Source organism: Esox lucius, chromosome 14, assembly GCF_011004845.1.
Source record: "Esox lucius isolate fEsoLuc1 chromosome 14, fEsoLuc1.pri, whole genome shotgun sequence".
NCBI classification, from domain to species: Eukaryota; Metazoa; Chordata; class Actinopteri; order Esociformes; family Esocidae; genus Esox; species Esox lucius.
The window spans coordinates 31,155,858-31,170,301 of record NC_047582.1 but is presented as its reverse complement, the minus strand read 5'-3'; the positions used below and the strand labels follow the sequence as shown (position 1 = coordinate 31,170,301).

The window sequence follows — 14,444 nt, the reverse complement described above, 5'->3', positions numbered from 1 at the left end:
CAGATCTACGAACTGTGGAAGGAGGGCGTGGTTAAGTAAACATTTCCAAGCCCTTCCGAAAACAGCTCGGACTGTAGCTAGTGGGAGGGCTGCCCAGGCCGGACTGACATTGAGAGCCCGGTATCCCACGAGTAAGATCGCCCCGCCCCGCTCCAGGGGTGAACTGCAGTAGGGGGGGGACAAGGCAGCGATAATGTGACAGCGACCAGAGGCCACTCGAGTCCCAAGCAAGGGGGCTCAGCATCAGAAGAGCGGGTCCCACAGCACGGTGCTTGGTCCATCATTGATCAGCATACGCGGAGCATGTGTCCCGGGGGAAACCCTGTGCTTCGAAATCTTATTTACTCGTATAAATAAACCCCACAAATTGAAACCACGTCAGCCCTAGCTGAGCGACCCGAGACTCCATCGGAAGGAGCAGAGTTGGCACAACCTGCTTGTTTTCTATTCCCACCATACATTAGGAAGGTTCCAGGAAAAGGAGTGGCGCAACACATTAACAAAACGCCGTTAAGGGTCTTGGCAGTTAGAGGCACCTGTCAATATTTACATGTCCTTGACTCCGTCTTGTGAGGAAAATATTTAACAGAAACTACAAGTCTTTCGTCACCGTTCAAGACAGGTTCTCTCACTTCCCCTGCGTTTCCTTAAACTGTTCCTCACTGACCGCTTTCGGCGTCAGCACTGCGACAGTCATTCACCCATGATATTATAAGGCCAGTTTGCGAAACACATCCCATGTGAAAGCATGTGTGTGTGTGTGTGTTTGAGCGCGTCTGAGGGCCTGCAGGAGACCTCGTTGTTTTAAGTAGTAATCTGGCCCTGATTAAGCAGGGACCGATGTGTTTGCTTTTCACATGTAATCTCCAGCTTGGCCCCGTCCTGCTGCTAACTCAACAGCATCGGGGGGTGGGGGGGGGGGGGACCCCTTGGTCCGCCGACACGCCCTAATGGGGACGGAAATATCCGGGCCTTTTGTTGGTGGCCTCCAGCTTTGAGCGTTAAACTAACCCCCGGCTTTAAACAGCCGGTTCTGGTGGCCGTGGGGAGGCCCAGGCAGGCTGGGTAGACAAAACAGTGAAACCCCACCTCCTACCCCCAAGAGTCCAGAGCTACCACAGCTCACCGGGACGGGGCCACGGAAACAGGTCCTATAACCAGGCTTCGTGCTCTCCCATTCCCTCTCTCATCGACACATGACCAAAGGATCCCCAAAGGCTGTTAGATAAGGTCTTGGTTAAAGATAAACCATTAACACTAAGATATGTGTTGCGACCCGAACACAAAATATGATTCAAAAAAAGATTTCTGTGGATTATCACATACTCATGGAGTTCTGCGAACACGGATTCTTCTACAAACCACGGAAACCATCGGGCAATCGTCCTTCACGCTGATGACGTGAAGGACGTCATCAAAAAACATATTTTTTTTTTATGTGTTTCAATTATTTACCCTGAGAAGGTATTATATCAAAACGCGAACTGACTCTCCTCACAAGTGCATCGCCACACACAGAACAGACAATTCCGGCACGCATGCATTTTCTGTGGACACAACGATATGGGCTTCACCTCTTCAATCATATACCAATTACCAGAAATAGCATCAGGCTTTTTCAGAACAAGTTGGAGAGTGGTGAAGGACAAAAGGGTGGCTTCTGACCCCCATGTAAAGAATTCAATTTGAGAGCATTCCAACCTCCATCTGCCTAGCAACTGTGCATTTCAGAATCCTTCACGGCTTCAAGCAACCTAAGCAACCGCTCGTTATACACATTGCCGGGTTTCCTCTATAAAAGCTTTACATTTACCCAGGCAAGTCTCAGACATAGGCCAGGAGAATTTATGGTATGGGGGGGGGCATGACTGAGGACCACTTTACAACAAAACCGTCTGAAGCAATGTTTGCTTGGTAGAATGTCATCTCTGTCACTATAAATGTAAAGGTTAGTCCGACACCTGAAAATCGAGGACGTTCCATTATGAGGACACAAACCATGTACGCTGTCAATAAAACATAAAAACTTGTTTCAAAAACTCTAAGAGATATAACAACGTGTCATACTCAAGACTGGAAAATCCCATTCGCCGGATTCAATGTATGAGTGACTGAAGACAAAATGTTGAAAGACACGCTGAGTCATTGAAAACCACATCAGTCTGCAGCCATCTTTGCCACGCAACACAAAACCTTTAAACATACCAGTAAGTTACACGTGGGGCAGTGGAAACGGGCACAGCGGACAACAGCATCAACGGATCAAAGCGCTCTCCAGCTCCACCCGCAACCACAAGGCACTCCCCCAGGGAAGGTGACGATCACATGACTCGGTGGGTGGGGGGGGGGGGGCTCCACAGCTCACCTTGACTACAGAAAAGGGAGCCGTGTGTCACGTTTCACACTCAAACACCACGTTTTTGAGCCCGCGCTGCACACTTAACAGCAAGCGTATGCAGATGAGATCCTCTGGACGGGTTCACAAAAGGCCTCTCTTCCACAAAACGGGGCCTGAAGTGAAAAACATGGCATTACAAGCAAATGGAGCCGGTCACCCTTTATAAAAGGGTCACTGTTTTAGACGTAACTGTATCTAATGTTTGGCAGAAATGACATGTAGGTCTACCCTCTAGAATAGGGGTGTTCAGATCAGGCCTGAAGCCAGAGCCACTCCATTTTTTCATTGCAATCCCTTAATCAGGGTCTTATTTAAACCAGGGACACCAGATGGGTGCAATAAATGAGGTAGAAGAGAAAACCAGCGGGCAGCAGCCCTCGTAGGGCTAGAGTTGGATACCCCTGGTCTAGAACATATCAACTTTGGTGGATGATCATTGGTCCATCTCCATTTTGCAAAAGTTAACATTCGGAGGTAACCTCTGGTGCCACTTTAAATCAAACTAAATTCAGTGAACAACTCTCCCATCATTAACAATCAGCTATTCTTTAAAGACAAATGTCACTACAGTCCTATTAAGCGATGTATGTCCATTAATATGGTATTAACATATGACATGCCACTAAAACTTGGAATTTCCTCACCCGACACATAAGTGTTTCTGGATTTCAAGGGTTGAAAGGGGCCATCAACTTTTCTTGGTAGTAATCCAACCACATCACCCAGAATTCATAGCAATGTCCAGCTCTTCTAGCAATGACAAATCATCAAAAGCAGCAATTGTTTTGAAATCCCAAAAAGACTAGCTTTAGTAATGCCCCTGTTTTGAGAAGTCTAGCTTTGAGGGTAGGAACAGGGCTCATGTCGGGCTACAGTCTTTACAAAGCCAGAGAAAATCTGTCCACCTGGCTATCCTGCAATGTCATGGATTACAGAAGCATTGCTGAGACCGGTCCAGTGGCACTACTGGACATGGACAGTCCTATCTACCCGCCACTAGTGTGATCAAGCAATGGTCAAAACACAAAGGCCACAATAATTGCTTGAAAACATGACTCTACTCGTGTTTAAGTCAGACAGAAGGCTCAACCAAACAATGACGTCCGTGGATTTTCAAGAATACTGGTGCACAATTATGTCTGAATCACCTCCAGTCAGTCATTATTGAGCATGGAGACAAAAAAACAAAAAATTAAATACTTCCAATAGTGATATACACTGGATTTTCCCTTTAAGAGTTGCGATGTGAAGTAATATTCTTTGAAGGGCAATGGGGTTTGCTGTGCACCAGCTTTTCTCTTTGTCTTCGGGCATCCAGATGTTAGCCAGCTACTAATTTGAAGCTGACTCCAAAACAGCCGCTCCCCCCAGCTGTCCGCGATGACTCATTCACCATGATGACAGGATAACACAAGAAGTGAAATAAATAATGCTGCCCCCCCCCCCCCCGACTGAAACGATCCAAGCGCAAACACTGCTTCCAATCTTCAACATCTCCATCTCGAGAGGAGTAAAGCGGTTTCAAGCCTACGCCCGGAGGACCATCATAAAACGTAATGCGAGATTACATTTCTTCAGGAAACTCTCAATTATGAATCCTAACCGATGTGCACATGCAGGGAATTTTACAGCTCTCCTCCTGAAACCACAAATGTAAAGTTTGCGATTGCTGGGAGGGGCACAGCCCAAAGGAAGTCTGCTTCACAAATTACCGCTGATGTGATGAGACTGTAGATAATAGCAAAGCTTACGTAAAATGGCATGACAACCTCAGGAGCTATATGCGGCTGGAGGGGGAAGAGCATGACAATTCATCCGAAGAATCCCACCTTGCAAACAAACAAATCATTGGTTTTATAGAAAACAAGCGTGAGAACCTACTCCAGCCTATAGAAAAACTTTAACAAATGTGACCTTCCTCAGCCAATGAGGAAACCATGAAAATATTTCCACGGCTGTAGGTATTGGTTCGAACAGCTTAGTCCACCGACCAATCATTACTCATCCCTCATTCCTTTGTTCACCCAAGCACCAATTGCTGCATTGTAACATTGCTGTGGGAAAGCTAAACTGTGTCGTGGCATAACTGGAGTTCTTGCTTCATTGAAACATGTCATTTAAGATTAATTTTTTTAAAGGATCAAATGTGCTGTGTGTAAAAGCATGAGGTGAATAAATACTACACAGCTGCCAAAAAACAAGGATTTTATGATAGGGCTGCATATCGGCACAGATCGCTCGATTCAATTTCGATTCACAAAGTCCCATTTTGATTCAGATTCTATTTTAATTTGGTTCGTATTAACTTGTGGTGTATCCCCCCACCCCCAGAGAAAAATAAAAATGATGCACTTAACTTTGATTTCTCTTGCTAACTATTGGCTTCAATGAAGGAAAGTGAACTTCTTATGATTGTCAGATGTGGGTTGTAACATTTGAGGAATGCCTTTATTGTAAATCGCTCTGGAAAAGAGCGTCTGCTGAATTACTAAAACGTGAACGTAAAGTGGATATAATGTCAATTACAATACAAACATGGCTTCTGAGATTCACTGAGAATGAAGGCTATGAACTGCACAGGGAACCCTCCAGCTTGTATAACATCATGGACCACTAAAGATTTATGTAAAAAAATTTATTGATGACCAGGATGAAAATATTACATTGAATTGCTTTTTATTCAACAAATATAAATACTAATATTTATCATTTAACAAAATGTCAATAATAATAAAAGACAAAAGTATCTTATTTATAAACTACCATGAAATAATAGCAAATTAGCTAAATATCAAACCTTTCTTGCAAAATAGATCATATGGACATCAGTGTTTCCCCTACTTCCCCCCCCCCCCCAACTGTGTTGGGGAGGGGATGTGGGACAACATGCCGGCATCAACGACACGAAAGGCTTGATGCTAATGAGCAACGTCATATTATAATTCAGAATACGTTAATCACCAAAAAGAAGAGCCCTAAAAGATGGCTGACAGTCTACACATTTCCACACAGAATATCTTATCGTGCATCGTGCTCCCGGTCAACTGTACACTAGAACATCAGAACTCCTGCCACATCCGGTGCAATCACAAAACACAAATTAACTGTGACCCTGTGAGTGGGGAACACCCATTGATTGGCCACGTCCCAGCGTCGTCTTTTCCAAAGGAAGCCTATGTCCTTCAAAAGCAAAAAAGCACAATAGTCAGGTTCCACTACTATCAGCCGTTTAAGTGCCAAATGGTCGGTCGAGGTTAAGGTCCCAGTGAATTGTGTCCACTTTCAATGTGAACACACCACAGAGCCAAGCAAGTAAAAATGGCTGAACGGAGGAAAATATGGATGAAAAGCCAATGGAGGTGCAGCTTCTCGTCGGAGTGCTCGTCTGATCGCGTCTTTTCTGGAATGTAATGGCTCATGGAAAAGCGACTTTCAGCTTGACCACTCTGGTAACCCTCAAAATGGAAGAGGGCATGTTGGATGAAACCAGGAACAATAATGTAACATACACAAAACTCAGACCCATCCATCATACTGGCACCACACTAATGTGTAGCTTAATATTATCGTACCTTCAGTTGACCAGTTACGTCTGGCGAAGTAAAGGGGCTTACTTTCAGCTCTGACCTCAGAACTGCCATGATCATGGAGAGAACTACAGTTTTGGGATTCGACCTGGCAACCTTTTGGTCACTGGTCAGAGATGAACCACTAGGCACTCAAGTTACGGCTCGGTAAAAATGTAATAAAGACCTAGTGAGAAGTGTCACATTCAGTGTGCCCCAGTCCTCCGGCTGGTCGGTGCGAAGCATACAAACCGAGTCTGACAGAATGTCTGACCTTAACATGCAGCCACCACCAAGGATGGTGAGGAGATGTCTTCAGAAAGGAAGTAAGGGAAATTCAGGCCGTTGAATAATTGAACCCTTAAGATGCCAGACAGAGGAGATGGAGCGGAGTGCTTTTAAAGGCATTTTTCTGATCCTTCATCATTTTTAGTAGATATGGTTCAACAGCGTAAAACAGCCCTTACGCTGAGTAACAGACCTTTTTTGAAACACTGTCAACACCTGCTGTGAGTGCTCATGACAACACCTACCTGCAAGCTTTGTTTAGGGAGAGAAAAAAAAACAGCTATGAATAACTCCACAAAAACGAGAGACGGTCTTTGATATTCCGGAGACAACCTGACAGCGAGTGATTCATGTACTGACGCAAAGCCAATGCCTTTTTCTTTGTCAGACCAGATGCTTTTTCTACAAACCGGGGGAAATTGTATCAACAACACACCAGCCTCCCTTTAAAAGCACGCAACATGTCCAATGTCAGAGCATTTCAAAGGGACACAGGAGCCTGAAGGCATTAGCCTGAAGGCCAAAGACAACAAGGTAAGCCAACGTGACACCTGAGCAACTACCTACTTGCTACTAACCAGAGGCGCTGCAATGATCAAAATACATTCGAGGCTAAGGGCCCCCCCCCCCATGCTTTTTTGTAGCCTACACGCTGGAGGAACATTTCGATGTACATGCTAGCGGTCTACATTGTCATAAAGTGCGATCAGAATTATAAACGAATAGATCAGGAGCTGTTTTTATTATTGGTCAATTTGAGATCCGGGGCTTTTCATAAATGCTCCGGGGCTATAGCCCGGACGCCCAGGCCTAACGACGCCACTGCTAATAAAATCAAAACTACTCACGTAAACTCGGACGAACCCACAGCCAGGAGACCAGACACAACCTCCGCAGCGTTCCTCACAGCTGTTAATGCTTCTGTAAACTTACCAGAGATTAACTGCAATCGTTTATCACAAACAATCGCATGTTGTGTACAGTTTATGTACTGCAAGTCACTGCAAGCCATTGACATGGCAATGACGCCTGCCTCAATAAAAACATACCAGTTTTGGGATAGGCTTTCAATGTTTTGCTCCAGTAACTGTGAAAGGACGTAATATCCTTGAGACATTTTAACCAGCTAAATAAATCACTGTGACCATTGATAGTAGTGCGGTTCTTCACCTGACTCGTCACATGCACTCTCGGCGCAAATTTAGCTTCAAACGTGAAGGGAGTCATTTCATCTTAACAGTTATTTCAAGCGAAAAACGTCTAAAAGAGGCATCACAGAACAATCCCAATGGGGAGAAAAATACTACGCATGACATGAGTAACAGTTCTGTTTGTCGTTCAGAACTACGAATGATGTTCCGAACATTATAAAACCAAAACAAAATCATAATTTTCTTTGTATGTGTTATTGATGGCCTAAAGGCGGAGAGAGAGAGTGGACTGAAGTTAATCCAGGAATCTATTGTTTGCAGGAAAGGGCTTGGGCCTCTGAGGTCCAACACTGGGTATTTGGTGAATGGGGTTCAGTTGTTAGTTGGAATTCTACCTTTGTGCGGTGTGGGGACTCTGCTGGTTTGCCTTAGCCCATTATGCTGGACAAGAAACGCCACAATGCACTCCAGCTCTCTTTCCATCCATTGCTTTGGCTTTCAACATCCTATTCATCTTTCGTTATCTGTACAGTCCCAAAAGCCAACGTCTCATGTTGCAACAAATTCTCCTCTCTCTTCATCATTCTTTTCTACAAACAAAAAACGAAAAAACCTGTCACTCATCTCAGGTGACTTTCCACTTTCTCACATGATTATGTTAACTGATCTTTGCACTGTTTGTCACTCATTAACCGGGGCACTTTGTTTAACAGCAAAAAAGGTACACAGAATCAATGTTCTGAAGGAGGTAAAGACTAAGCACCTGCGTGCCTTGAATGATGCGAAATGATAGATAACGGACATTGATACCGATTGTTAAAACATATAATAGTTTAATGTTTATTCATTTAAAATCACAACAGTTATAAAGTGTGTGTCTGTGTGTGCGGTGTATACCAAAAACAAAGCATACAGTCGAATCGTAGAAAACTGCATAGCAAAGGATGCAAAAACAGCAGAATTTGGCATTCCTGCTTGAAGAACTTGACCTACAGTAAATCTTAGTGTAAAGTGATGACATTCAAATCCCTTACTCACGGGAAACCCATTCCTAGATAAACTCAGTGTTGCGGACTGTGAAGCACGTCAGTATCACTTGAGCTTCTACTTCCAAATTTCACATAGCCTGACACAAATGGCAATACGAATGAAGATAAGAGTTTTAACGGATCAGACCTTGACTTCTGTGGCGTCCGTAAAGAGAAATGTTTTTCGAATAACGATCATTCATAATTCCACAATAATCATATTTACCAGGATTTATTAACTAATAAAATAGTTTACGAGAACTGATTGAAACGTATGTCAATATTACTAATCCTACGAAGTTCAGCAACAAAATAAGAATGTCAGTTGGAGACAATCTAAGCAAAAACATACAAAGTATCCATGATCATTCAAAATACATGCACTTGGAGACAATCTTTTATATCTTACCTATTTTGTGTAGCGCTCAGTTCTATGGAAGTTCCGGTAGCACCATTATCCGGACTGAGATGGTCGCTGCTGTTTTTTAAAGAAATGTTCAACAATTCCTGAGCGGCTGGAGAAAAATTATTACTCGCTTTATCTGAGAGAGGGTGGTCAGTTAGTGAGTTACTCTGCTGAATGTGGTGAGTTTGCTGTAATAAAGTTGCCTGGACTGCACCCGGCGAGGAAATAGACAAGAAGTGCAGCTGCGCTGATATCGGAGCCGTTCCAGTCTCTGGAGACAGGAGCAGCGACTCAGGTTTATCCAGATCCACGCTTCGGACTTTCCGTAGCTCTTTACGTCTCCATTGTGCGTTTTCCCCGGTACTACTCTTTGCCTTACCCGGACTGCTAGGGAGACTAGGGGTGCTTGAGTTTCCCTGAGGACCACTTCCAATATTTGTGCCGTTATTCGACTCATATATTCCCGACGACGAGGTCCGGCTCCCCGCCGTCGCCATTTTCTGTCCGGGAGTTTATCGCTTAATAGGTTCTATGGAAGAGAGGGAGTGGAGGGAATTGGGGGAGGGTCAGGAGGGCGGAGCGAGGGAACCGGGATGTTTACATACGACCTTAAAATGCGCATAAGTTGGTGTATTTTGCTTAACTTTATGCAGTGTCCGGATGTCTATAGAACTTTCAAAGAAAACTGACTATAAATTGGATGTGAATCCTTTCAGTCTGCTTTTGCGCAAATAACCCAATTCGGATATAATGTTCTACATGTTGTTAACCAATCTGATAAAGTCTGATAAAGCTCGAAATAAAATCTAATGAGATTGGTCAATTCGTTTGAAAAAATCTTACTCAGCTGTTTAAATGCTGCCATATAATGCGTTTGTGACCAAGTGCATCTTGGAATTTGGCACAAAAATCAAGAAATTGAAAAATCCACTAGGAGACTTGTTTCCCTCATCCCATTAGCGTTTCTCAACAAATTCACCTCGTATTTATGCCTACACAACAAACAGGACTTATCACCATATAGTTACAGAACTCTAGATGGATTGAACTGGTATGTACGACTTATTGGTTAGGAGTGCAGCGGTGTTATAAGGAGTGGGTCAGTTTTTGTAATGCTACATTCATAACGAAATGAGATGTGAGCATTTACCAGTTAATACCAGCTGGATGCATTTGTGTGCAATGAACCTTCGGAGTCAACACCGAATTGTCTTATGGCCAATTAACTTTTTCAAACTAAAAGCACGACTATAAGACATTTAATGAATTTTAGGGTTAAGAAATGTTTGAGGTGGCAGAGGTGGAACAGGTGATCTAGGCCACTGCGTGTCCAGTACACATATACTGCTTCAGCAAGAGCTTTCCTACTGCAATTCAACAGTCTCTCCTCTGTCTTGCTCAGATGTGTTTATATATATATATATATATATATATATATATATATATATATATATATACATATATAAGAGAGAGACATTAATGTAATAATTGTTTTATCAGGAAGAACAATCTGACCAGTAACCAAAAGGATGCTAAATCCAAACCCTGAGCCAGCCAATAAAAAAAAAAAGAAGCTTTTCATCCCTATGTAAGGCAGAATAATCACATCAACCCTAACCAGTAAGAGGCTGTTCACACTACACAAGCGTACTCTCTCTGCTCTCTTTTATCGTCCTGGATCTCACTGTTGCCTTGGACATTATCATTTCCTCCATGTTTCTCCATCCTTCTCAAGGACAGGTGTCTAAGGATCTGTACGCCGTTGGATTGCGTTCTACCTGGCTGGGTGCTCCTGACACATGTCTGCTCCCTGCCTTATCCTCTCTGGCGTTCCCCAGGGCTCAGCACTAGGCCCCCTCTTCTGTACACCAAGTCCCTTGACTCAGTCATGTCCTCACATGGTATGTGGATGACACTTGACTACTGCTCTTTTTCCACATAGGTGGTGACGCACATTTCTGTCTCATCTCATGGTCAACTTCAACGAAAAAGAGCTGCTCCTCCTTTTGGGATCCTTCTCCTGTCCGATCCATAACCTCTGCATACAGCTGATAACTGCACAGTGTCAACCTCCCAGAGCGGAAATAACCCTGGGAGTCATCCTAGACAAAGCCCTGTCCTTTTCTGCTGACACCAAATGGCGCTGAGCTGCTTCTGCGAGTTCATGAGTACAACTTACCAGCTCACGTCAAATCCCGACACTTGTCATCTCACATTTGGACCGCTGCAACTTAATGTTGGTAAAGCTCCTACGTGTGCCATCAAGCCACTTAAACCTGTACCTAAGGCTGCGGACCGCCAGGGGCTGAATGTTCTTGACTGGCAGAGGCAATCACCTGACCTGAAAACACCTGAGGATACCTTTCACTTGCTGAACACAAGACTGCAGACATACAGCACAGGCCTGACAGAGTGTGACCTGGGAAGATGCCCAATGTTGGTTGATGTTTGTGAGTTGTAGGCTTCAGGCTGTCATATAGAATGCAAAGAATTTGCAACCAAGTAGTAAATATGAGAGCTTTACTTAAGATTAGGTACATTTGTAACTTTTGAGTAAATTCATATAATTTTTTTGTCTTCTTGTGATATTAGCGTATCAGTATTAACTGCAGAGATTGTCCCAAAGTACCAGGAAGGTATGTGGCAAAGACAAGTTGTTCCACTTTTCCTAGGGCAGCCATTAGTCTGGGCGGTGTCAGCTTGGTGAACCTGCAAATGACATGCCCCCCTTGATCCTTTGTCATTCAAGTTGTGTAATGGCTTGTAATTATTGTTCTATAAACAAGGGCAGAACGGCACTCAACACAGGCCCCATCCTGTTGAGTACGTTCATATTTGGATTCAAAGTTCCTTGTCCCTATAAAGTATTAAGTTCATGAACATTTGGAACTGGTGATAAGGTTTGTATGGAATTGCATAACATTATCCCTTTGATCACATTACATGTAAGCTCCTAATGTTATATATATATATATATATATATATATATATATGTGTACATTCATAGATACATACATACATATATACATACATACCAGTGGGAACCACCAGGGCCCTCTCTACGCCCTAACAAAAGGCCTAAGAATAGATACAAACCCCTCTATATTTTTATATATTATAATTTGCATTTTGTTTTCATTTATTTCCTATTTTTTGTCTTAATTGTAATGATCTTCCTATTGAATTTCTTCAGTTTGTGTTGGAAACAGAAGGGTTCATTTCCAGGATAAATAAAATATCCTTAGAGGGTGTAGAGGGCCCTGGTGGTTACCCACTGGTAAAATATTATACATTGTTGAGCACTGGTTGTGTGGTAAAAACAAAGGTAATGACTTTGCTATAGGACGTACTGGGTCCATGACATTTCTCGTGGTGCATTTTGTTTTTATTGTTGCATGCTGGACATCGAATACAGCGCAACTTTTAAGAGAATTAAGAGACCTCTGCACCTTTTTTTTGCCTTTCCAAAAAAGTTGAAAAGGAAGGTTTTGAGTGAGGAACAGAAGGGTTAAAATTATGAGACCACTGCAAACTGAACGCTTCTGTTCATCACTGAAAACCTTCCTTTTCAAATGAAAGAAAAAGGTGCAGTGGTCTCTTAACGTTTTCCGGAGCTGTATATATATATATATATACACATATATACACATTTACAATTGTGTTCATAAGTTTGCATACCCTGGCAGAAATTGTGATATTTTGGCACTGATTTAGAAAATATGACTGATCACGCAAGAAAACTGTCTTTTATTTACATAGTTGTTTGGTTCTTTTTTAAATCATAATGATAACAGAAATCACCCGAATGGCCCTGATCAAAAGTTATCATACCCTTGAATGTTTGGCATGACAATTACCCTAAGCACAAGGCCAAGTTGACCCTCCAGTGGTTACAGCAGAAAAAGGAGAAGGTTTCTGGAGTGGCCATCACAGCCTCCTGACCTTAATATCACTGAGCCACTCTGGGGAGATCTGAAACTTGCGGTTCATGCAAGACGACCAAAGACTTTGCATGACCTGGAGGCATTTTGCCAGGACGAATGTGCAAGATTTCGGGGCCTCACAGACAACTGTTACAAAAGACTGAACGCTGTCGTTGACGCTAAAGGTAACAGTAGACAGTATTAATGTATGCAGACTTTTGAACAGGGGTCAGTTCATTTCTTCCTTTGTTGCCATATTTCATTCTATGATTGTGCCATTCTGTTAGGGCCTATAGTTGAATGTGAATCCAATAAGAAATAAAAGACATGATGTGTTTTGCCTGCTCACTCATGTTTTTTTATATTACCAATTCTCCAAGGGTATGCAAACTTTTAAGCACAACTGTATATAGTTACCTAGTGGAATACAGCATAGAGTCCTGGGCAGCCAGAGAACCCAATTTCCTGTCAATGTAGGTTCAATCCATCACTAAGCACTATTCATAGCCACTCAGACTTCCTGATGCTTCTACGCTTCCTGCTCAGCACAGCCTGAACCCATGCAAAACAGATCTTCACTAACATAATCGTCATCTACACCAGCCATGACTCGCTCGACAAGGCTCAATTGATCATAATTGATCATTTACAGTGTTGGAGCATTTGTGAAGCATAATTTACCCTGATTTTCATTTAACAGGTTTTTTGCCTTGACTGTCAGTATCATAAGAACTTCCTGTTTATAGTGTTAGCAGACAAAAATAACCTGACTGTTTAAATTGTGTTTATGAGAAACCTAACAATGACAATTGAACATCAGCTTTTTTATTTTTAAATCGCCCACAGCCAATTATAACCAGACTACATCCCTCAATGGACAAAAGCTTTTCTTGTCTGAACTGTAAACTCAAGAGTGTGATTACTCACCCAAATACATCCATTACTAGAGGTCATTGTAAGGCATTTCACAGGTTTTACAGTCCAGGAATGCACCCGGATCCTCAACTGCAATTGTCCTTCGTCGGGCGTAGTCAACACAATACTGTGACAGACAAAAAGCGAATTATGCCGTTAGTGGGAATGATAGTTGAGAATTCCCAAAAGTGTGCGTGTTGTCTTATTGGACTCCAAATGGCCTCAGTTTCAGAACGTTTCACAGTACAGAACTACATTTGTTCAGTTAGGGTAAAAACATTTTTTTTAACTCTTATTTGGTGTCCTTCAGTTAGAACAGGAACCCGGCACTTTTCTTTCCTGTGATAAAAATATATTTTCAATCAACCGCTAAGGTCTGAGGACACAGTCACGACTGATCCATTGCACAACAGTCAAACAACATAATATTTTTAATATAACATAGTGTTTGACTGAAGCAATTTTGACCAAAGTTGTCAATCAAGAGCCAATGGAAATATGTTCTCTTTAAAGGGACAGGTAACCCAGTTTACGAAATTACTTGTTTTCTTTGTTTGAAAATAGTTAAAAATGGAGAGGTTGGAGATCCTGCTTTGGTTTAGTGCAACTAGCCAGCCACCATCAGCTATTGGTATTTTCTTGCCCCCTCCCACCCCCAAAGAAGAAATTAAACCCCTGAATGTCTACTAACTGCTTAAAACTAATATTATTACATTGGCAAGTTACTTTGTTTTGGTAATTTCTCTACAAATTGTTTCTGTATGAATTG

The 14,444-nt window shown here is 42.6% G+C and overlaps 1 protein-coding gene across 3 annotated transcripts in view; it reads right to left on the bottom strand.

The window, feature by feature from the left end:
• map3k1 (mitogen-activated protein kinase kinase kinase 1, E3 ubiquitin protein ligase) overlaps positions 1-9,360 on the bottom strand; it is a 38,224-nt gene extending 28,864 nt beyond the window's left edge. For 2 of the 3 annotated variants that reach the window (XM_013137254.4, XM_013137255.4), the window contains exon 1: positions 8,841-9,360. In XM_013137254.4, coding sequence (XP_012992708.3) covers positions 8,841-9,334 — 494 coding nt within the window. In that variant the 5' untranslated portion in view covers positions 9,335-9,360. Of the gene's footprint in view, positions 1-7,798; positions 7,948-8,840 lie in introns of those variants that run through there. The other variant, XM_013137257.4, reaches the window with a different exon arrangement.
• Between the last annotated feature and the right edge of the window lie 5,084 nt (positions 9,361-14,444).